Source organism: Abramis brama (genome assembly GCF_963993115.1).
Source record: "Abramis brama genome assembly, chromosome: 2".
In the NCBI taxonomy this organism is placed as follows: domain Eukaryota; kingdom Metazoa; phylum Chordata; class Actinopteri; order Cypriniformes; family Leuciscidae; genus Abramis; species Abramis brama.
This window is the reverse complement of record NC_139964.1, coordinates 57,424,221-57,446,028: the sequence shown is the minus strand read 5'-3', so window position 1 is coordinate 57,446,028 and position 21,808 is coordinate 57,424,221. Positions and strand designations below refer to the sequence as shown.

The following is a 21,808-nucleotide window of genomic DNA, read 5'->3' as shown; positions in this document are numbered from 1 at the left end:
AGAGAGAGAGAGAGAGAGAGAGAGAGAGAGAGAGAGAGAGAGAGAGAGAGAGAGATGCACCCTCAGAAACCAACTACTGCCTTGATAAAAAAAATTAAAAAAAATACTGCCTTGATCAAGAGACTATATCAATGTATATTACAGCAGTTTTTCATAATATCTTGACAAATATCTGTTTTATATTATATAGGCATATATTTATTATTTGTTATATTATTTTTATTAATTAATTAGTACCTTATTTAAAAAATGTTTTAATTTTAATTGTTATATGGTATTGTTCATTTTCTTGTCATTACTTTTTTTCATGTATAATGCTTTGGAAATATTGTATGTAAACGTAACCAAGCCAATAAAGTATTTTATTAGAGTTAAGCTTCAAAAGGAAAAGTAGACATTCCTGTCACAATTTGGTAAAATAATAGAAAAAAATAATACTAATAAAACAGGAACGTTTTTATGGTAATAAAACCCTCAAACCAAAATCAAACCTATAGAATAAATGTAGGCCTATATTTGGACCGGAAAACGAAAGTAAAAGTCACTGTAAATGGGAATTTAAAAAAAGGAACAGACTGCCATACATTCTAAAGCAATAGTGAAATACTTCAAACGTAATGATTCCACATTTTGCCAGATTGTCAGAAACTGGTAAAATGCAGATGTTACTAGGGGAGGTTGTAGGCAAAATTAATAGCCTGTAATCATCATAGGAGAAAAACAGAAATGTATGGTCTACAACTGAAACAACATATAACCTAAATATATGTAGCGCCCTCTGCTGTTTGACTTCTGATGTAACTTAATACTGACAAAACCAAAATTTGACTGGTATTCTACATAGGCTATAATTCATATGAAGATATTTTATGTGGGGAAAGGTAATTTATATCATTAGGTGTAGCTATACAGAACATTCACATAATAGTCTATTTAAAAAAAATGTTAATTCAAAATATATGGTTTCCAGCAGTGATGTTGTGTGATCATTGAATGTCTGTATTTGTTTTTCTTTTCATTCTTTCACCACTACAGTGAATGATTGAAAGATAGGTTGAGTAGATATATGCCTGTTCTTTATTTCAAAGAGACAAGTCTAATATTTATAAAAACTGCATATATAATAATTATACAACGATGAAGTATACACTGTATCACAGCTGTCAATATTTGAAAAGTTTTAATCAGTTTTCCAAAATACATTGATTAGAGAAACGAAAGGAGGAACAACACAAGCTTATGTTATGAGAACCTCTGGCGGTGAAATATGGGAGTGGATGTGACAAATACAGCACTGATTATCTGAAAAAGAGAAAAAGAAAACATGACTTCAGACTCATTGAACAAGCAAATCTGTATGATATATTGTATTTTAAAAATATATATTTGCTTATAGGTAAGCCAGAGGAACTGTGCATATTTATTTTATAATAACATTTTTATTTAGTGTCATTACTATAAAATACTAAATCGACTATTCTATTTAAAATACTTTTGACAATTTAGTTGAATAATTGAATAACCAAATAAGAATCCAATAAAAGAGATTAATTTGAAAGGTAACTTTATTCTATGACTAATATAAATATTTAATTGACCATATTTTAATTGAAGAAAATGAAGATAATAGCAACACTATGAATTTCAATTGAATTAACAAGAATTAGCCTACAGGCTTTAATGAATAGTGAAGATGACTGAAATATACATCTAACTCAATTATTGAATAATAATCCTATTAATTTCAGCAAGTATTAAATTAAATTAAACCGAATGATCCGTTTAATAATATGCCACTTGGGACCTTAATTCTGAGGGTCCAATTGGATCTTTTCTTTTTAAAACAATATTTTTTTTAAACATTTTTGTGTCCACAAATCTCTCATTAACAAAAAACATAAAAACTTTTGATATTCATATAATACAATCACACAGAGTCACAGAGCTCCAGAGACACAAAATTAGATAACTTCAAAACTATTTTGACTGACTAAATCTCACAAATATTGATATTCAGATGAAATGGCAAAATTAAGAAGAACATAGCCATTTACTAAATGTGTTGAGATGAAATTTCGAGCCATCTCAAGAGAAAAAAATAATCTGGAGGGGTCATCGATCTTACCCCATATCAACCTACACTTTCCAGGAGGATACAACAAGTAATTTGTAAGTTGTGACAGCAAGTACGTTTTTTCATGATTTTTACAGCACTACATGTTAAAGGAATAGTTCACTTGAAAAAGAAAATTCTATCATCATTTACTCACCCTCAAGTTGTTCCAAACATGAATGAATATCTCACTTCTGCTGAACACAAAGGAAGATATGTGGAAGAATGTAACCAGGCAGATGATGGACCCCATTGACTTCCATGGGGCAAAAATACTATGGAAGTTAATGGGGTCCATCAACTGTTTGGTTACCGACATTCTTCAAAAATATCTTCCTTTGTGTTCAGCAGAGGAAATAAATTCATTCAGGTTTGGAACAACTTGAGGGTGAGTAAATGATGACATAATTTTCATTTTTAAGTGAACTCCTTTAACTTCAACATAATGTATTCCAGATTCTGTGGGTTTCACTTGCTTTCTGTGTCGCCGGTTCTGTGCAACATTCACGTCAGGCTTGTGCCATGGTCATCGTTACATTTCCACTTTCAGCAGCTGTGGAAAAAGAAGTACATGATGACTGAATGTCCAAAACCGATGTCCAATTAAAAAGGTATATGTGTGGAATCTGGATTGCTACATCAGAATACTTGTTTGGGTAACAAAGAGAGTCATTAAGGTAATATAATTGTATTACCTTCCTCTGATGCCTTAACTGGTTTAGCTTCCTCCACAGAATCCAGCATCATTTCCTCAGCAAGTTCTTCTGTTGTGGCCTGTAGTGCTTCCTCCAGTTCTGCTGGTGGCGCTGTGAGGTCTGAATGTTCTGTTTCTGTGGCAGCTGGCTCATGACATAATGCTTTATCTTCCTCTGTTTGTTGACCTACTGCCTTGACCGTCTCTGACGTCACCTCTGCAGGTCCAGAGATGGTATCATCTTCTGACAACATCACCTCAGGACTCAATGACTCTTCCCATTCCAAAATACTCTCCATCTCTGTAACAGAGGCCTCCTCTGATGAAGCAGGGCTTTCAGCATTCATTTCAGCCTCAACAGGGCTGTCTGCCTCAGACTTGACATGGTCATCTCCCACTTCAATAGTTCCTTCTACTGCTTGAAGCGCTGAAGGCAGTTCCTCCAGTTCTCCTCCTTCTGTTTTCAGATCGGATCTATCGATCACGGGCTCCTCAACCTCAGCTTCCTCAGGCACTTCTGCTGAGACCTCAACGACCTCCAGCCCATTGAGGATCTCCACAGAACTGTTGTCCTCAGCCAACCTCAGTGTGGCCACCAGGTGCTGATCTCCAACTGAAGCAGCTGCAATCTCCCCTGTAGATCCAGCCAGGATTTTCACAGTGCTCAGTAGATCAGACATCGGGATAACTGCAACAAGATTAGTTTATAACAGAAATATATAGGTAAATATGTAATAAGTAGGCATCAAGTTGAATCTATGGACTTTATGTTAGCATTTTCCATTTATTTTATTCTTCTCTGAATTTGAGGGAAATTCTGAAGAATCCTATATGGAATTCTTTTCATTTTCATTATTTGAAATAAAATAAACATTAACTGAATATATTTATATGTATATATATAAAAAACTAAAACTTAAAACTAAAACCTAATAAAACATATTATAACAAGAATATTTTTTTTAGTAACAAAATTACTAAAACTTTAACTAAAATTAAAAAAAAAATATATATATATATATATATATATATATATATATATATATATATATAATTAAATCAAATTCAAGTATTTACAAAATTTGTATATCAATTATTGTATCTAAAATAGCACTGATTTACATTTATGCATTCAGCGGACACCTTTTTTTAGAGCGACTTGTCACAGAGCCACAAATATTTAAACAGTGAAATGTATTTAAAAAAAAGAAATAATACGTTTTCAATGCTTTTTTTCCCAATTCGTTGGATGATTCAAGTTAAGTATTATCATTTTAATGACTTCTGAAGGCTTGTATGTTCTTAACTTAACTTAAAAACTTGTAAAACCCTACAATAACAAGTTAATGAGGGTATTATATTATTAGATTATATTACAGTAAAATAACATGGAAAACGTTACAAAAGTGAGGTCAAAATCTTCCCACACACGGTTTTGCTATATGTCAAGCTCATTACATCTTCCGTTTGACAGTTTCTCAGAATCTTGCATTTGGATGGAAACATGTATTTAACGATTTATTTTAAGATTTATATCTAATATGTCCTCATGTTCAAGTCCTTGAATTTTGTTTGCAATATATGGGTGGCTATACAATATTTCTACAATACATAGTTTGACCCTGAGCAGCAGGGGGCAGCTGAGTGCTTTTTACTGAAGTGCACACATAATGTAGGACATGAAATGGAAAGATTGTGCAATCTTCAAAGCTGGATTTAAAGGTGGTAAATCTCCTTAAAACGCCATAAGTGGCATAAATCTCTAAGATGATTGAATAATCAACACACACAAAAGAGATTTACCCAGATTAAATGTAATAGATGCCTAAAGCGTCATCGAATAAAGTCATTATAATCTAGCCATTTTGAAAACATTTGTGTCAAATATGCATACAGTAGACTTTAGGAGGAACAATTGGGATGCATTTGCCAACATGAGGAAGTGGGTTTAATCTGTATTTACAGGACTGTGAAAAAATGTAAAGCATGCAGATGACCTAAACTATAAGCAAAGCATCCCGATTGAAAACACAATAGGAGCTATTCTACTAATGTACACAACATACAGAAATACAAAATATAATGTAAATACACTTACAGCATAGAAAAAAGTATTATGATTTGTTCATTATTTTTCTTTTAAATTACAGTTCATGATGTAAAGGGATAAAAAAAATGCATGCAAAAATGGCACTGAATTCAGACTCCAAAAATAATCATATTTTTGAAGCACTTTATTTTGGGAATACAAATATTTTGTCAGTTTGAAAAACTACAACCACCATAAATTCTGAGTTGGTCGAGCCTTAATTCCAAAAAACAGCATTGAGAATAAGAGCAAATGTCATAGTGTCAAGTATTATGACGTGTAAGTGACACTGGAACAATGTTTCCTTGTGATATTTCACATTTTAACCCTCTGGTGCTCTTCAGTCATTATTGACTGAAAAATTTTACGTTTGTTTTTTTTTGGGGGGGGGGGGGGGGGGGGTTACATTTTTTACTACATCAGAATGGTATGAAATGTGGTAATGTTTTGGCACTTGTTACGTGAACACACACACACACACAAAATTGATTCAAAAAGGTTAAATGGTCCTGAGAAAAAAAAAATAGTCACACTTGTATTCCTCGCAGAATACAAAAATGACCACATTGGGAATTAATTTTATCTAGTGGAAGTGTTTGGTACTGCACCCAAACAAAACCTTACTGAAAGCTCATTTTTGGAGATATCAACCTCAAATTTGGAACACAATTTGTTTCGATTTACTTTTTTTTTTTATTAGGCTTTTTCAGAGTAAACAACATACATGGAGCATTAACATTAACCAGTTTCAAGAGAAAAGAAAAAAAGAAAAAAGGGCTTAAATATACAAGCTTTATAAAAATTTCAGATGACACTTAGAGGCTTTTGCATCTGAACTCTTCATATATTGCATTTTTCATAACAATAAACGTAAACTTTAAAAAAAAAAAAACTTTTACTTTTTCACTTCAGCAATAATCTGCCAAGTGTCTTCTTTAAAAAGAGACCAAACTTAAGTCTGCGCTTCAAAGCATTCAAGATTTGTGACGGTTTAAATTGGAATTTCATTTTCTGGTCTATTCTCAAAAAGTGAATGCATGGATTATTTATAACTACTGCATAAACAATTTAGTACCTTAAAATCCACTAAAACTACAAAATAGTAGATAAAAAAAAATACTGAACTGAAATATAGTACATTCATTTTATTTTTGACCACGTGAGAAGCACCAGAGGGTTAAGAGATATTCACAGAGATGATTAACTGTTCGGCTATAGGCACAGGGGTTTGCCTCCATCCCAAAAGCTGAGAGAAGTCAGTATTCACATGTGGAAAAACAGTGATAAAACATAATAAAAGATCTCCCTTGAAGACAGAATTGCTTAGAAGACCATGGTGGTTTGGAATGCATAGAAAGACTTCAAAATAAGTCAGACACGTTTAAAAATTGGCCACGCCCCACAGAAAGTCAGTAAAGGTATTCTGGGAAATGTGTGTGTGTATATGTATGAAGAGTTCAGATGCAAAAGCCTCTAAGTGCCATCTGAAATTTTCTTCTAGAATGATCATTTTTATCAAGCTCGTATATTTAAGTTCAGTAATTTCACTTGTCATTTAAGTGAAATTACTGAACTTAAATATACGAGCTTGATAAAAATGATCATTCTAGAAGAAAATTTCAGATGGCACTTAGAGGCTTTTGCATCTGAACTCTTTTACATATATATGTGTGTGTGTGTGTGTGTGTGTGTGTGTGTGTGTGTGTGTGTGTGTGTGTGTGTGTGTGTGTGTGTGTGTGTGTTCATGTTTTTCTATCCCGATGGGGACTTCAACCTGAATGCACACAGACTCATGGGGACTCGTGTCACAGTGGGGACCTAAATTGAGGTCCCCATGGGTAAACAAGCTTATAAATCATACAGAATGAGTTTTTTTGGAAATGTAAAAATGCAGAATGTTTTCTGTGATGGGTAGGTTTAGGGGTAGGGTTAGTGTAAGGGGACAGAATATACAGTTTGTACAGTATAAAAACCATTAAGTCTATGGAGAGTCCCCACAAAGATAGTGAACCAGACATGTGTGTGTGTGTGTGTGTGTGTGTGTGTGTGTGTGTGTGTATATATTATTATTATTATTATTATATATTATTATTTTACTCAATTCAAAACTAACAACTGGACTGGAATTCAGTTCTGATTGAATCACAACCCTGGCAAGTGTCCATAAAATGTTTGCATGTTCTCGTTGTCAAAAAACAACAACAACCTAAGTTATTTAAGACAAATGCCTCCCTGCACATGCATGAGTGAGGGTGTGTCATGCATGGCAACAAGTATTATAGCAGGCACAACCACTGGTCGTGAAGGAGGAGAGGTTACAAAACAAAGATGTGATATAGATATCTATATATAAAAATTTCACTGGAATAATAAAAAGGCCACTTGCAATTTAAGTAAATTGTTTTTGTCCAGCCTCAACCTCTCCTCCTCACTGTAAATGTGGGATTAGAACCCTCTAGAGTTCACAAGTTGAAAAAGGACACTTCTCTATGCTCAGAGGACACAGTCAATCGGATAAAAGGAGCACAACAGAGGGAGTCTCTACAACTTAATGGAGCGTTCCAAGTGGGGTTGGGAAGATTCACATCGGGGTTTACATCTAGACTGCTCAGTATTCAGGCTGCTTCCTCAACAGAAGACGCCTCACCAGTTGCCTCGGCAATAGGAGTCGCAGTCTCAGCGGCAACATCCTCAACAACAGGTGCAGTTGGTTCCTCGGCCTCAGCTGCTACTGCCTGCGCAATGGCAGTTTCTGCCTCAACCTCCATTGCCGCATCCACATGTTCTGGGATCTCTTCAGCCTCCGCATCAACCACCTCTGCGACGAGTTCTGCTGCTGTGGCCTCAACAATAGCGGTGTTTTCAGCTACTGCGGTTTCCACAATCGCAGCTGCTTCTTCTACTGAGGCCAAGGTGGCCACTGCTCCTACTTGGAATACATTAAGCAGGACTTTAAGAAAAGGCAAAATGATCCAAAGAAAATCCAAGATCAATTGTGATTAAAAAGATAAAGCAGATTTAGCAAAAGTGTTCTTATACTAAATGAAGAGGGTTAGCATCAAAAGATTTTTCAGTAATTCCATCTGTCATTAAAGGGATAGTTCACCCAAAAATGTAAATTCTGTCATCATTTATTCTGTCAACACAAAAGAAGATATTTTGCAGAATGTCAGTAACCAAAGAGTTGATGGGCCACATTGACTTCAATATATATATTTTCTTAAATTTTTCATACTATGGAAGTCAATGGGTTCCAACAACTGTTTGGTTACAAATATTCTTCAAAATATCTTCTTTTGTGTTCAGCAGAAAAAAGAAAAAAAACAGGTTTGGAACAACTTGAAGACTTATAATTTTTTTGCTGAAATATACCTTTAATTGAACAACATTAGAGATTACGAGAACAGGACGATGCACAGCGGAAACCATTCATTAAGGTTAGCAGCAGGCTCAACCGACTTTGAGCCTAGTTGTAGATACAACTAATGCGCTCTATTCCAATTGTTTCTGAAGACATACAATGTGACAAAATACAAAAAAAGTAAATTAAAGCTATAAGTAAAATGAGCTATATGATTATATTATATTATTCAAGTAAAAATATAAGATTATATACAATTATATGGGCTTGGAATAACATTTTATTTTAATAAACGGCTATTATTGGTGATATCATGAAATCAGATTTATGATATATGTTGATTTATAGATTTATAACATATTACCATTCGAAAGTTTGGGGTCAATGAAAAAAGTATTTTATAAGCTCACCAAGGCTGCATTTATTTAAACAAAAAACAGTATTAAACAGTAATATTGCGAAATATTATTACAATTTAAAATGATTGTTTTCTATTTTAATATATTTTAAAATGCAATTTATTCCTGTGATGACAAAGCTGAATTTTTACCATTTATTAGTCTTCAGCGTCACACAATCCTTCAAAAAAATTTCCAGGATTCTTTGATGAATAGAAAGTTCAAAAGAACATAATTTATTTGAAATAGAAATTATTTTGTTATCGCTATTTGTTACGTCTTTAGTGTCACTTTTGATCAACGTATTGCATCTTTGCTGAGTAAAAGTAAAAATGTATTGACCCAAAAGTTTTGAACTGTAGTATAAGTTAATATGATAATATAAAAGCATTTTACTAAGCTCTAAGTTCACTTTAGTGTCATCAATCATGCTTACTTTAAAGTGCCTTAACTTAAACTGTTTGCTAATGCCAAAACAAGTTTTGCAACTAATTTTGGACAAGTGCTTGTGAGATATGTGAAACATGTTGCTGCAGGCACATTAAGTAAAAGAAGACAGACCAAAATGTATAGAAAAGATGTTATTGACTACTGACTGAGTGCATTTAAAAAAAAAATCCCAGACATGCTGTTAAGACAGGCTAAATTTATACTCACCTTCCTCACCTAATGGGAGAACAAAAAGTAAGGTGGTTAACAGCACGCAAGCAAGAGAAGTAAACAAGTGAAATCTGCTCTAAATGTAGCTAGCTTAGTTGGCTGCTGGGTAACTGGAGAAAGAGGATCACAGCCTGAGGAACTGCAGAAACACACACATACCAGAACAGGCCTGACTCGCAGCACCCATCAATTCAATGAAGCCAGGAATAAAGAACTCTGAATGGGAATCTAATCCCAACTGTCTGTGTAAATTATTCCGCTTTACTGATGATGAAAGATTAACTAACAGGCAAACTGAAAACAGGTATACATCAGCAAAAACAAAACCACTACAGCAAAATGATAAAAAAAAATCTTACTTTTTGGTCTGGCCTCAAGTTGAGCGATTCTTTCATTATATCTTGCACTGTCAGAGTTTATTGTCTTATAAGCCTGTTGGAGGAAAAGGGGGTGAAAAAGCATAAATGGATGCTATTATTATTAACACTTCCAAAGTTTTCTAAAACAGGATGAAAGAAGTAAAAGTGCATACATAAACAAGAGCAGCAGTAAGTGAGCTTCCACCAATCAACATGTAAGCCATGTTTGTCCCGGACGCCGGTAGCCCGAAGGACATCTGTCGTATAGGGAATACAGCTATTGAAAGATAAAGAGAGAAACGCATCACATAAAAACATATGAAGCATTTTTGAGGCTAGCTGAATCTGTTTTCCTTCACCATCCATCAGTCAAATTTTAAAATATGAAAATCCATTTCAATGTTTTATTATTACCCCTAGAAAGCCTACTGTATTATATTTCTACGGCCTCTAAATTATCAACATGATCAAAACTTTGCAGTATTTTTTCCTTAAAAAAAAAAAAGAAAAAAAAGAAAAAAAAGGGGACTGGGTATCAAACCATTTCAATATTTATTATGTAAAAATGTATTAAATGTATATGAATTGTTAAAAAATGTGTACTGTCCCTCAGTTGTGATGCCATTTCAATCATTTGTGGAACAAAAGAGTGCAACAGTGGGGTTCTGAAAGTAAAAACTAATTTTTATTTTCTTCATAGGAAAATTGATTTTGAATGATAACTTTAAAGACAGTCCAACTGTGATCAATGAGGTTGAGCTATATACATGATATTGGTCTCAGCGCGCATTATTGCAGCTTATTTCTTTTTTAAAGTCAACGTGAACCAGAAGTTGGGACCGACTTTGAAGCACTGTGGATTAGTATTTGGGTCAATGGCTGCATTCGAAATCACATACTCTCTTGATAATACTTATTTTGAATAAGTACTTTACAACTGCTAAGAAAAGTGCATTCTATATAGTGTGAATCTGTGTAGTATGAATGTAATGTAATTGCCATGTTGCCCTTATGAAGTTAAGTCTTGTACCTTTGTCCGATTACAAAAACTTTTTTGCTTCAAATCAAAGTTTGTAGTGTTGTGATTCACTGTGTAGCTGATTGCTTTGGTTCATATAACTCTTTAAATAGACTTCTTTAAAATCCCTATGGGAAAAAATGAACGGGAAAAAATACTTCTGGAACCGGTGCTGTTGAACAAGGCGGTGGGCACTGATGCACTGTTCGCGTCACTTATCAACTTAAGTGGATGAGTTTGATGAGTGGAAATTTTAAGTAGCTTGCAAAGTTACAGGGGACCAGGCAAACCTGATACAGCAAGCATGCGTTTCAGGCTTTTGTGTTTGTGCATTCATTTAGGCAAACACACATCCTCTGTGTAGCTGCAGTGGAGCAGCAGAAGGGAACACAATGTCCCACTGTAAAACCGCCCCTCCTAGCCTCTCTCTAGAGCAACATTTAATCCCACAGGAGCACATGCACCGGACATGCAGCGTCTGTGCAAAACTACAGTGTCACAAAATCCAGATCCAAAATCTGGACTTTAAATAGTTCCATTATGTCCAATAGAACAAAGCATGAATTTCAGGAACGACTGCAATAATAAGGTGTCTGTCTGCACCAAGGTGTCCTGTGCCTCATTTATACATTTAATCTCATTTACGGCTGCGTCAACACACTGTTAAGGTGAAGGTAGACCAGCAGGTGTCCAGGACAATGTGTGCAGTCATGCTCTCTGAAAACCGTGAAAGCTGTATACATAAATACTGGCATAAATATAACCCCATTGGGGTGGAGACGGCAGGCATGTCAACGTGCAGAACCCTAGGCAAATTCATGTTGGCAGAGAGCCCTGCATAGAGCCCTCTTCAAATATTTGGGTGGTTTTAGGAAATGCCTGAACAGATTTTGTGAATACAAAAGTTAAATCATGCACAAAATGCTGAGTCAGCAGAAAAACCGATTAGCCCTCAAAGTTAAAGTGGCCAGAAGATCTTTATATTTGAAAATAATAATGAAGGCGTATGCAGTTCAAACTGAGTGAATCCTTTGACAGGAAATTAAATTTAAACAGATCAAACCCAGCTATTTCCCACAGATGCACTGGAGCAGGAGAGGGTTTATGTCGCTGTTATCTGTTATGGAAAACTCTGCATTAAAAACAAACTCAAACATTTTGAAATGAAACATTGTCCATTAAAAAAAGTATTGAACTCACTGTAAAAATGTTCATAACATTTAACTTATCACAACAATCTCCATATCTTAATCTCCTTATCTTAACTCATATTTCTTCATCTGTAATTTCATTGAAAGTGTTTAATAAAGAAAAGCAGCAATTCAAATGGGAGTTTCCAGTTTTATCGGATTGATTCCCACGTTCTTACAAATCATTATGTAAATATGTGCAATAGCCTAATAATAGGCTACCATATAAAACATTGCATTACAATAAAAATCATAAAAATAAGCACAACAGAACAAATAATATTCTAAACATTGTAGGCTCATACAAACCGATAAATCAAAGAAGAACAATGAACAGATAAAAACTCGGAATATTTGAAGGAAGTCATATTATTTTGATATGGTTTATGAAATCCCTATAAACAGACATAAAGTAGCTGTATTTTCTATATTTTAGGAATACTTGAATTTGATGAGCATATCTCATTTGTTACATAACACAAACATCAGAACTCAATGTTCTGGATTGGGGTAAAAGTCGTAAACCACTGACACACACACACACACACACACACACACACACACACACACACACACACACACACACACACACACACCCTTAAAAGGTACGACGACTTTTCAAATTTTCAACTTCATATTTTATAGTTTATGCATATTTTGTAACAACTCTCTGTTAGATTGTGAAGTGTAGGCTGGTGACATTCATTCGATATGGATTGAATGATGTACCCATTGTAAACGGATGTTGTCTTACCATTGCTGAGTAAAGGAGTGAGGGATTTGCGTGCCAGAGGTGCAAGTCTTTGCCAAGCCGCTCTGCAGAACATTATTATTCCTGCTGTGAACCAAGAATCTGACTTACTGACAGATTAACTCTCCACAAGCCTGTCTCTCATCCTTTTAAACTCCCACTGTCACCTCCTTCTGTGTCACGTCATGCATAATGTGCACGTGGTCCAAAACTGGATTAATATAGAATTAACAAAAAACTTAATAAACTACTGATTCTACTGCATTATATAATTTCTAAATATAAAATAAAAAGAATTTTTAATTTGTATTGGCCTACTTCTCTGTTGACATTGTACAATATTATTGTTATTTTACATGTTTGAGGTCAAACAATTTGTGGTTCCCAGAACGTTCATGTTATGATTATGTGTGAATATAATATAATCTAAATTTGAATTCTAGTCTAAATATTAAGCAAGAAATATTTGTCAAACTTTAATATAAATTAAGCTCATACAAGGTAATGTCATACAGCTGACAACTCTAATAGTAGCCATGATGTTATTTTAAAATATTGTCTTGAAACTTCAATTTCAGTTTCACTTCTGACATGGATGTCATTAGTCATCAATTGTATTTATTTATATTCATAATTCAAATTATTCAAATAAACAAGCATATTATAGCGTTTTGTTGCAAATGAATAAATAATACCCTGCTCGTGTTGTGTGAAAATACAATCGCTTGTATGAAAAATAAATAAATTGTGCATGTTCAGTAGTTTTTCTTATTCATTAGGGAATAAAAAAAAAGCATATATGCACATGATAACAACAAATCATAGGTCACTACTTTTATTTTGAAATCTCTACCGGATGTTCAGAAGTTCAGAACTACTGGTTGCAGCGGCGGTTTGAGGAGAGAGACTGCGGGAAAAAACAGCAGGCATGGCGGGGCGCGGGAAAAGAAAACCCAGGTCTTCGCCACAGGTACTTCATATAATCTTCACCATTTCGAGTAGTTAGAATACAGTGTTCAGTTATCCTTTTACGCTGAGTTTATACTGAGAGTTAATGGGGTGCTCGTTTGTGAAAGATTGTGACTCATATAGATTGAGCATCCACTACACTTCAGTTATTTTGTTTGTACATTCAATCCATATAGTTAGTGCTAGTGAATATTATGTAAGTAATCACTATGTGAATCTATTCGTGTCTTCAGCGTTCATTACCTGCAGTCTGTTGCAAAGACCAAAAATAATGTGTTAGTATCAGCACATCAGTTGCTAAACAATTTATGTATCCAATGCAGCATCTGGCATTAGTTTATTGTGACAATTTAAAAGTGTCCCTTCGATTGTAATGACCTCTATTAATATTAATCTTCAAATATTCTGTACTGGACTGAGTGTTTCTTCATAGAAAAGTTATTGTCCTATAGTTTTTATTATTTTATTACTGAAATGATAATTTCTGCCAATACAAGGTATTCAAATGTTGCCTGTTCCAGACAGAAACACCAAATGGCGAGGTGAAAAAACCAAAAGAAGGGCAAAGGGATGAGAAGACTGTTGTTGCAGGAGAAATGAGAGAAGAAGTGGAAAGATTGTACAAGCTAAGCATGCCTGAGGATTTTTTCCAGTTTTGGGAATTTTGCAAGAATCTTCGTGCTGACTGTCCACAAGGTATCTGTGTTATATTGATGGTTCTATATCCGTACCATCACTATTATCATACACCCTTAAAAATAAACGTTCCAAAAGGGTTTTTGTAGCAATGCAATAAAAGAACCATTTTAGTGTGATGAATATTTAAAAATTCTAAAGAATCTTTTTCCACTATAAAGAACATTTTGTACAAAAGGTTCTATGGAATTTAAAGGTTCTGCATGGAACCATCAATGCTAATAAAGAACCTTTATTTTTTAGAGTATAAGCATCTTCAAATTGATTATAAATATGTTAAAATGAATATTATTACAGTTATGTGATTTACATGTCTTGTTGCAGTGATGTTTAATCGTTGCATGTGTTTTTGTGTGCTTTACAGATGCCCTAAAGGAAACACTTGGGCTTCAGCTAGTTGGCCCTTTTGATATCCTGTCCAAAAAACACAAATCTTCCTCTCAACCCAACTTTCATCTTCATTGGCGCCATTTTTATGATCCCCCAGAGTTCCAGACAATCATACTGGGCAACGTAGACACCCAACACCACATGGGCTACTTCAGGTGACTATTTACCTGTGAACATTGCTTACATATTGTAGTCTTTTACTGAATACAAATTACATGGTTAGAATTGTAGTTAGTAATGTAATCTATTACACATTTAAGGTAATATAATCGGACGACTTTTTGATTACTTTTAGATTACTTTTGACCTAACTTGTTTATTGTATACATTGATTTGAATAGGATAATATTGTACCATATCGATAAATACAAAGAGAAAGAAAAATTATTCCATTGTTGAATTAAACATTACATTATGTCATGGTTTCCCAAACTAGGGTTTTAAAATGAAAATAAAACATGAACTAAAAAAAAGAATAAATATTTTTATTTGTTTATTCTGAGCAGACTCTCAATTTTCCATGTAATTATAGTCGCACAAAACTTTTGAGAAAGGAAAATATAAAATAAAATAAGAGTAATTAGGGAGAATCAATGGATTCTGAATAATTTACTGACATTTTATGAATATTTGGTAATCATGTAATCAATAAAAAAAAGTTACTGGATTTTAACATGCAATATAATCCAATTACAAGTATTTAATTTTTGAAATATGATTACATAATCCATATTACATATAATCAGTTATTAACCAGCGCTGCCTGTGAATGACATGTATTTTCGTAATTGGGTAAAATAAAAGTTGCAAGGATTATTGCAAAAGCAAATTTTGGCACATCAAACTGCAACAACAAATTCATGGTTCTTTAACTTTAAAATATAATTTTTGTTTTTATAATAATGAGGTTTGTGTGATTCTCTAACTGTTCTTGTCTCCCTGTTCAGAGATCTACCTGATACTTTACCTGTGTTTATTGGGGAGAATGAAGCCAAGAAGGGCTGTACCATCACACAGATGGGGGACAACATCTTTGCAGCAGTTCTGTAAGTGTCTTCAGTAGATAAAGTATACAATTAAAATAGATGCTCATTTAAAGTTTAACTTTTAAACTTTTTTCTCCCCATTTTTATTGAACTTTGTTTCTTTCATAAGTTTATTTTAAATGGTCCTTTGGAGTGACAAATGAATTGATCAGATTAAAATTGAAATGAGATTTTTTTTTTCATTTTTTTTTTCATATTTCTTTCTATTTGCACAATCTCTCTCTTTTGGCACACCAACCTAGGCTGTTTTTGAAGAAGAAAAGAAAGGAGAGGGGACAACAGAAGAACGAAGCTGCTTTGGACAGGTTGGAAGAAGATTTGAAGCGAGAGGCAGAGAGGTTGGATTTGCCTCTGGAGCAGAAAACTAAAGCAATGAAACAAAGAGAGAGAAAGGTATGTGAAGAAAATGATTTGACAGAACCACATATTTGTCTCTGTAAAACTTTTATGAAGGTAACTGGCATGTTTTGACCTTTAAAGGGACACTTTGCCCAAAAATGAAAATTGTCATCAATTACTCGCTCTCATGTCTTTCCAAACCCATAAGACTTTCATTCTACTTCATAAGCAAAATTAAGATATTTTAATTATCTGAGACTTTCTGCCCATCCATTGAAAGTCTATTCTCCCACAATTCTGACGGTTAAATACGTTCATAAAGAGGTTGTAAAAGAAATCTATATGAATCGAGTGGTATTCTGAAGAGACACTTCAAGCAATCAAATCAAGCTTGAGCTTCCATTTACCAAATTTGAGTGCTTTATGTATGTCCACTAATTAGTGTTTATATTATGAATAGAAGATTTGGATTAAGCCGCTCGATTCATATGGATTTATGAACGTTTGAAGAGTTTTGGTTAAATAGTCTTTCAGTGGAGGGACAGGGAAATCTCTCAGATTTCATCAAAAATATCTTCATTTTCGTTTTGAAGATGAGCGAAAGTCATGTTTGGAACGATATGATGCCGAGTAATTTATGACCGAAATTTTTAGGTAAACTAAATCCTTAATTTCCAACTGTTAATAACAGAAATTTTCAATCTTTTATTTTTCTGCAGGTAGTCACAAAGACATTTCATGGAGCAGGAATTGTGGTTCCAGTGGATAAAAATGATGTTGGATATAGAGAATTGCCAGAAACTGATGGTAAACCTGAAAATTTCTCTCACCCATTTTAATGATATTTTGCATTTTAGTGTTGACTAAAGGCCCCGATATACTCACGGCGAAGTTCTTTTTCGTTCTTCGTTTAGGGGTAAGTGAAGTATATCAGGGTCTTTACAATGGCCAGGTTGTGAAATAAGTTGCATTGCATCATGCAACATCAATATTAAAATTTGTAATGGGAGACAAAACAATTAGAAGACTTCACTTTACCTTCTTCATTTTGTTTACCTGTAGCAAGTCTGAAGAAGATTTGTAAAGCAATTGCGGAGGCCAAAGATGACGAGGAGAGGATGAAAGCTTTCGCGCCCATTCAGGAGATGATCACCTTTGTTCAATTTGCCAATGATGAATGTGATTACGGCATGGGCTATGAGCTTGGGATAGATCTGTTCTGTTATGGCTCACATGTAAGATAAACACACACACACACACACACAAATAATATTCAATCAAAAGTTCAACCCTAAATCTGTGCACATGTTTATATTTATTCACATTTACATTGAAGTGTTTTTTGCAGTTGTCTTTGCATTATATTTTATTAGTTCTACCACAGTTTTAACTATTCAAAATGGTAAATATTAATGCAAATTAATAATCAAAAATAAATAAAAACATGTAGCTTTAAGTATTTTTCAGTTAAATAAAAAAATGTTTTAAGTAGTAATAAAATAATAATAATATAAAGCACAAAGAAACAAATCACAAGCAATAGAACAATAGAACAACATCTAACAATAAAACATTTATTGAAGTTTATTCGGTATATGTCGTCAATATTTCTCTTTATTTTTTTTGTTAAGCGGATATTATACTTCAGCGTCTGTGTACATTCACTAAAGATATAACTGACTATGTTTACTTTAAATGGGTCATGAATTGAGAAATCAAATTATAATTGTTATTGTACTATAAAAATATCATGTAAGTTTCAGAGGTCAACTTCCTCGTTAGTCCAAAAACAGCTTTTATTGAAACCAAGGTTCCAAAATGGCTCGTTTTGGATTTTGTCTCAGTAATGATGTAATAGTGTGATGAAAGACCGCCGCTGCAGAAGATTTTTCTTCATCATTGCCTCTTTAGCCTGCCTGCCGATTCATGCTTGTCATGTAGTAAATGCGTAAATATGACAGAGACGCAAACCCAGGATTTCATTTTACTGTGGATTTCATTTTAAACAAGACTTGAAATAAAAGATGATGCAGTGATGACTCGGACAGTAATGCTTGGACAGTAATGTTGCAACACACAAGTGTGAGTAACAATGTTTTTACCATGTGTCACTATTGCTTTGTCTTTTACAGATCAATTGCTATGTACTTATTTTACTTACACTTTACTAAAAAATTATGAATAATTGATGAATATAAGAATTGACAGTGCGACAAACAATGGTACATTCATTCATAATTCGTTCAAACGAAACACCGTAAATTATCCTGTATAACTATACTATTTCTGTTCTATTACTGCAACTGTAGTAACTCCAAGTACTTAAACTTTATTTGCCACAACCAAGACTTGTAACATAATGTAATGTGCGTAAATGATTCACAGTTGGCAAATGTTTCAACTATGCAGTGAGATTAACACCTTTCTGTAGTATCTTTGTTTCAACAGTAATATAATGCAATAAAATACAATACTACCACACAAATACGTAAGCAATAAATATAAATAAATATGATTGATTACCATTTTGTCGCAGACTGGAGTATCCTTGGTATTTGCGATGTAGGTTTATTGCCTTAAGATTCGGGATCAGACTCTGGCTTAAACGTGTATAGCTGAATTTCTCTCGTTGCCATTTTTCAAAACAATTCCACACGTGTAATGGCAAAATCGTAAAAAAAATAAATAAATATATATATATATATATATATATATATATATATATATATATATATATATTATTTTTTTTTTTTTTTTTTTTTTTAGGATACTATGCATCCTGATAAAGTTCCCTTGGCCTTTGGAATTAAAATAGCCCCACATCATCACATAGCCTTCACCATACCTAGAGATTGGCATGGGGTACTTTCCATAAGATCATCTCTCAATGCAAATCAAACTAGCTTTTAGGCTAACTGAAATAAAACCATGCCAATCTCTAGGTATGGTGAAGGCTATGTGATGATGTGGGGCTATTTTAATTCCAAAGGCCAAGGGAACTTTATCAGGATGCATAGTATCCTAAAAAAAAATAAAAAAAAAACTTAAAAATAAAAATCTGCCTGCCTCTATGGGAATTTAACATAGGGGTGTACTCACTTATGCACCATGTATTTTAAGGAAGAACATTTATTTATTTACGATACATTATTCATTCACAAAGAAAATTGGTGTCCTTAAAGGTTGGATTTTTCCTAATTTTTTAAATTAAGGCATTTAGTTCAATTTCCAAAATATGATTTTTTATTCCTCTTTTTAGTCAACTTTAGCATGGGTGTATTCACTTATGCATTGCACTGTATATAAAAGCAGTTCATGACCCCTTTAATAAATGTATTTATTTATTGGTTTATTTACATTTCAATATGGACAGTGCATTAAAGGGATGGTTCACCTAAAAATAAACTTCTGTCATTAATTACTCATCCTCATGTCGTTCCAAACCTGTAAGACTTTCGTTCATCTTCAGAACACAAATGAAGATCTTTTTGATGGAATCTGAGAGCTTTCTGTCCCTCCATTTCACAGACAGTGCTAAGATTAAGCCAGGATTAGGCCTTAGTTCAATTAGGGCATTTAAGTAGCTTTTATAAAAATGCCTTTTTGTCTCTTCATATGGATTCATTTTACAATCGAACTTTTTGAAGCGTCAAAGTGGTAGTTGCGTAGCTCTCAATGGAGGGACAGAAATATCTCAATTACATTTGCTTTTTAAAGATGAACGGAAGTCTTATGGGTTTGGAGCGACATGAGGGAGAGTAAATGATGACAGAAAAATGTCAAATTTCAAAAAAGAAATTTTTTTTAATACCTGCATAGCTGTTACCTTCAATAGCTTTTTGCTTTCCATCCAAGGCCATCTTCCAGGTGGTGTGTCCTTGCACTTTACAGACACATTAATAGCCATTTCTGACAGGTTTCTTATGATAGAGTTCTGCTGGACAACTGACCAATTGCCTTGTTTTCTTTCTTTCGGTAGTATTTCAATAAAGTGGTACGTCAGCTGCTGCCATTGGCATACAATCTGCTGAAGAGAGGTCTGTTTGGAGAGATACTGGAGGCGCACCTCGCCAGTCGTTCCCAAGACAACCTTGACCAGCTCTCTGCTGTCTGACGTATATTGAGTGGATGATGAGCTATTCAGAATGACTTCCTGTAAATGGTGTTCGGGGTGGGGTCAGAGACAGATTACACTGCACTAAATTACACTGTTAGGTACTGCTGCTTCATTGAATATGCTACAAAGCCCAAGAAAGGTTAGTTTCTTAAACCTGAATTACTCATACTTTTCTAAAAGATGTATCGGATCATTAAATATAAGCATTTCGCTTTGCATACATTTAATTGGTTTAACTTAATTAAAATTAATAGGCACATGTTTAAAAAAAAAAAAAAAAGGTAACTCAGTATTCCCTTAAGCTTTTTTGGCTGTGCTTAAGGTTAGTTTAAAAGTGAAATCAAATTGAGTTTTCTTCAGGTTCTACATCCTGAGAGTCAACATTTTGTGAGTAATACTGTGCCTTTCCAAACCTGATTCTTTCATTCACACTGTCGGTCCGGTAAACCATAGAAATGAGTTACAGCTGCTGAGAGTTCAGTATTTTGCATAACCCAGTTGCTTAAAAGCAAAAGGTCCTTAAGTTTACCAGTTTATCTGTGCAGTAAGACTTAGAACTTAGCTGTGGTTTCAGATCAGTTTACGCTTATTTTTGTGAAAGCGGAACGTACTATACATAGAATAAGCAGCTGATTCTTGTTTCTGATTGTTAAAATGGTACTTTTAAGTAATCTGTACTGAGAAAATGAGTTTTCAGTGTCAAGTTTGAACTGTCTGTTCACCATTATAATTCCGTTATTGTCGTCCAGTACTGATCCAAAGTAGATGTTTAATAAAGTGTATATTTTTTATGTCCTATCTTTTTTTATTGACTGTACTGCGTGAAAAATGATATTCAATCTGTAATATATTCAATCGCTATAATTGTGCTTGCACTGTAAATTTAAAGTTGTGTTAGTATACTGAGTTTAGTTTTCAGTGTCTTTAAACTATTTGGATGCTTAAAGTGTACATTTTACAACATTTGCTACCCATATTTAGCTACTAATGCAGAGTAAAGCAGCATATTCGGTTTAGACAAAATATAGAGATGGACATTTTGTAATGCTGAGCAGATCATTTTATTTAGATGAAATGTGAAGACAAACCGCCTCCCTCTTTAAAAAAAAAAAAAAGGAAAAAGATATAGCTTTATCTATCTTTCTATCTACTCACCCATCATCCATCTATCTATCTTCTAAAATTCTGTTAAATTTACAGTAATCAATTACTATAATTTAGATGTACAAATACATTAACAACCAAAGCAATACACCATAGCCAATATTCATATGTATTCATATTTCCTTTGAGTGTTTTATTCTCACTGTTATGTAGCCAAAGGGATTTTTTTTTTCACTTACAAAATGTTTTGTCTTAAATATATTGTAAATTTTAACCATACATTTACAATTCAATATTTTCTCAAAGCCACACATTTGTTTTATGGTAAGTTAACCAGTTAAAAGGATTTTGAAGTATCTATATTTTTTTAAATAAAACAATACAGATGGGAGAGACTGGAACTAACTGTCACTTTTTAAGTGAAAATGTATTTTGTCTATTTGGCTATAAAGTTATTGATCAGTTCCGCTGATACAGTTAATTTAACACATTGATGTTTTGTGATAACATGCAC

At 33.6% G+C, this 21,808-nt stretch overlaps 2 protein-coding genes across 2 annotated transcripts; one reads left to right on the top strand and one right to left on the bottom strand.

Moving 5' to 3' along the window:
* Positions 1 to 1,163: 1,163 nt before the first annotated feature.
* On the bottom strand, positions 1,164 to 12,770 carry mgarpb (mitochondria localized glutamic acid rich protein b). Its single transcript, XM_084099752.1, has 7 exons — positions 12,637 to 12,770; positions 9,848 to 9,951; positions 9,675 to 9,747; positions 7,544 to 7,825; positions 2,809 to 3,495; positions 2,590 to 2,666; positions 1,164 to 1,302 (listed from the first exon to the last, which is right to left on the bottom strand). Exons 1-6 carry the CDS (start codon positions 12,707 to 12,709, stop codon positions 2,623 to 2,625), a joined length of 1,263 nt encoding a protein of 420 aa, XP_083955878.1. The 5' UTR covers positions 12,710 to 12,770; the 3' UTR covers positions 1,164 to 1,302; positions 2,590 to 2,622.
* Positions 12,771 to 13,480: 710 nt separating this feature from the next.
* On the top strand, positions 13,481 to 20,988 carry hpf1 (histone PARylation factor 1). Its single transcript, XM_084095708.1, has 8 exons — positions 13,481 to 13,603; positions 14,124 to 14,298; positions 14,663 to 14,843; positions 15,636 to 15,734; positions 15,977 to 16,127; positions 16,793 to 16,880; positions 17,136 to 17,308; positions 20,053 to 20,988. The coding sequence occupies exons 1-8, from the start codon at positions 13,562 to 13,564 to the stop codon at positions 20,185 to 20,187; spliced, it is 1,044 nt and encodes a 347-aa protein (XP_083951834.1). The 5' UTR covers positions 13,481 to 13,561; the 3' UTR covers positions 20,188 to 20,988.
* The last annotated feature ends 820 nt before the right edge of the window (positions 20,989 to 21,808 follow it).

What these genes read in the sequence shown, in the direction of transcription:
- mgarpb (XM_084099752.1), bottom strand. Translation starts at nt 12,709, where the DNA reads ATGTTCTGCAGAGCGGCTTGGCAAAGACTTGCACCTCTGGCACGCAAA. An exon ending in CACTCCTTTACTCAGCAATG is followed by an intron (nt 9,952 to 12,636) that starts GTAAGACAACAT and finishes ATCTTTCAATAG; the next exon opens with CTGTATTCCCTATACGACAG. An exon ending in AGTTAAGGCATCAGAGGAAG is followed by an intron (nt 2,667 to 2,808) that starts GTAATACAATTA and finishes CTTTTTCCACAG; the next exon opens with CTGCTGAAAGTGGAAATGTA.
- hpf1 (XM_084095708.1), top strand. Translation starts at nt 13,562, where the DNA reads ATGGCGGGGCGCGGGAAAAGAAAACCCAGGTCTTCGCCACAG. An exon ending in AACATCTTTGCAGCAGTTCT is followed by an intron (nt 15,735 to 15,976) that starts GTAAGTGTCTTC and finishes ACACCAACCTAG; the next exon opens with GCTGTTTTTGAAGAAGAAAA. An exon ending in TGTTCTGTTATGGCTCACAT is followed by an intron (nt 17,309 to 20,052) that starts GTAAGATAAACA and finishes TTCTTTCGGTAG; the next exon opens with TATTTCAATAAAGTGGTACG.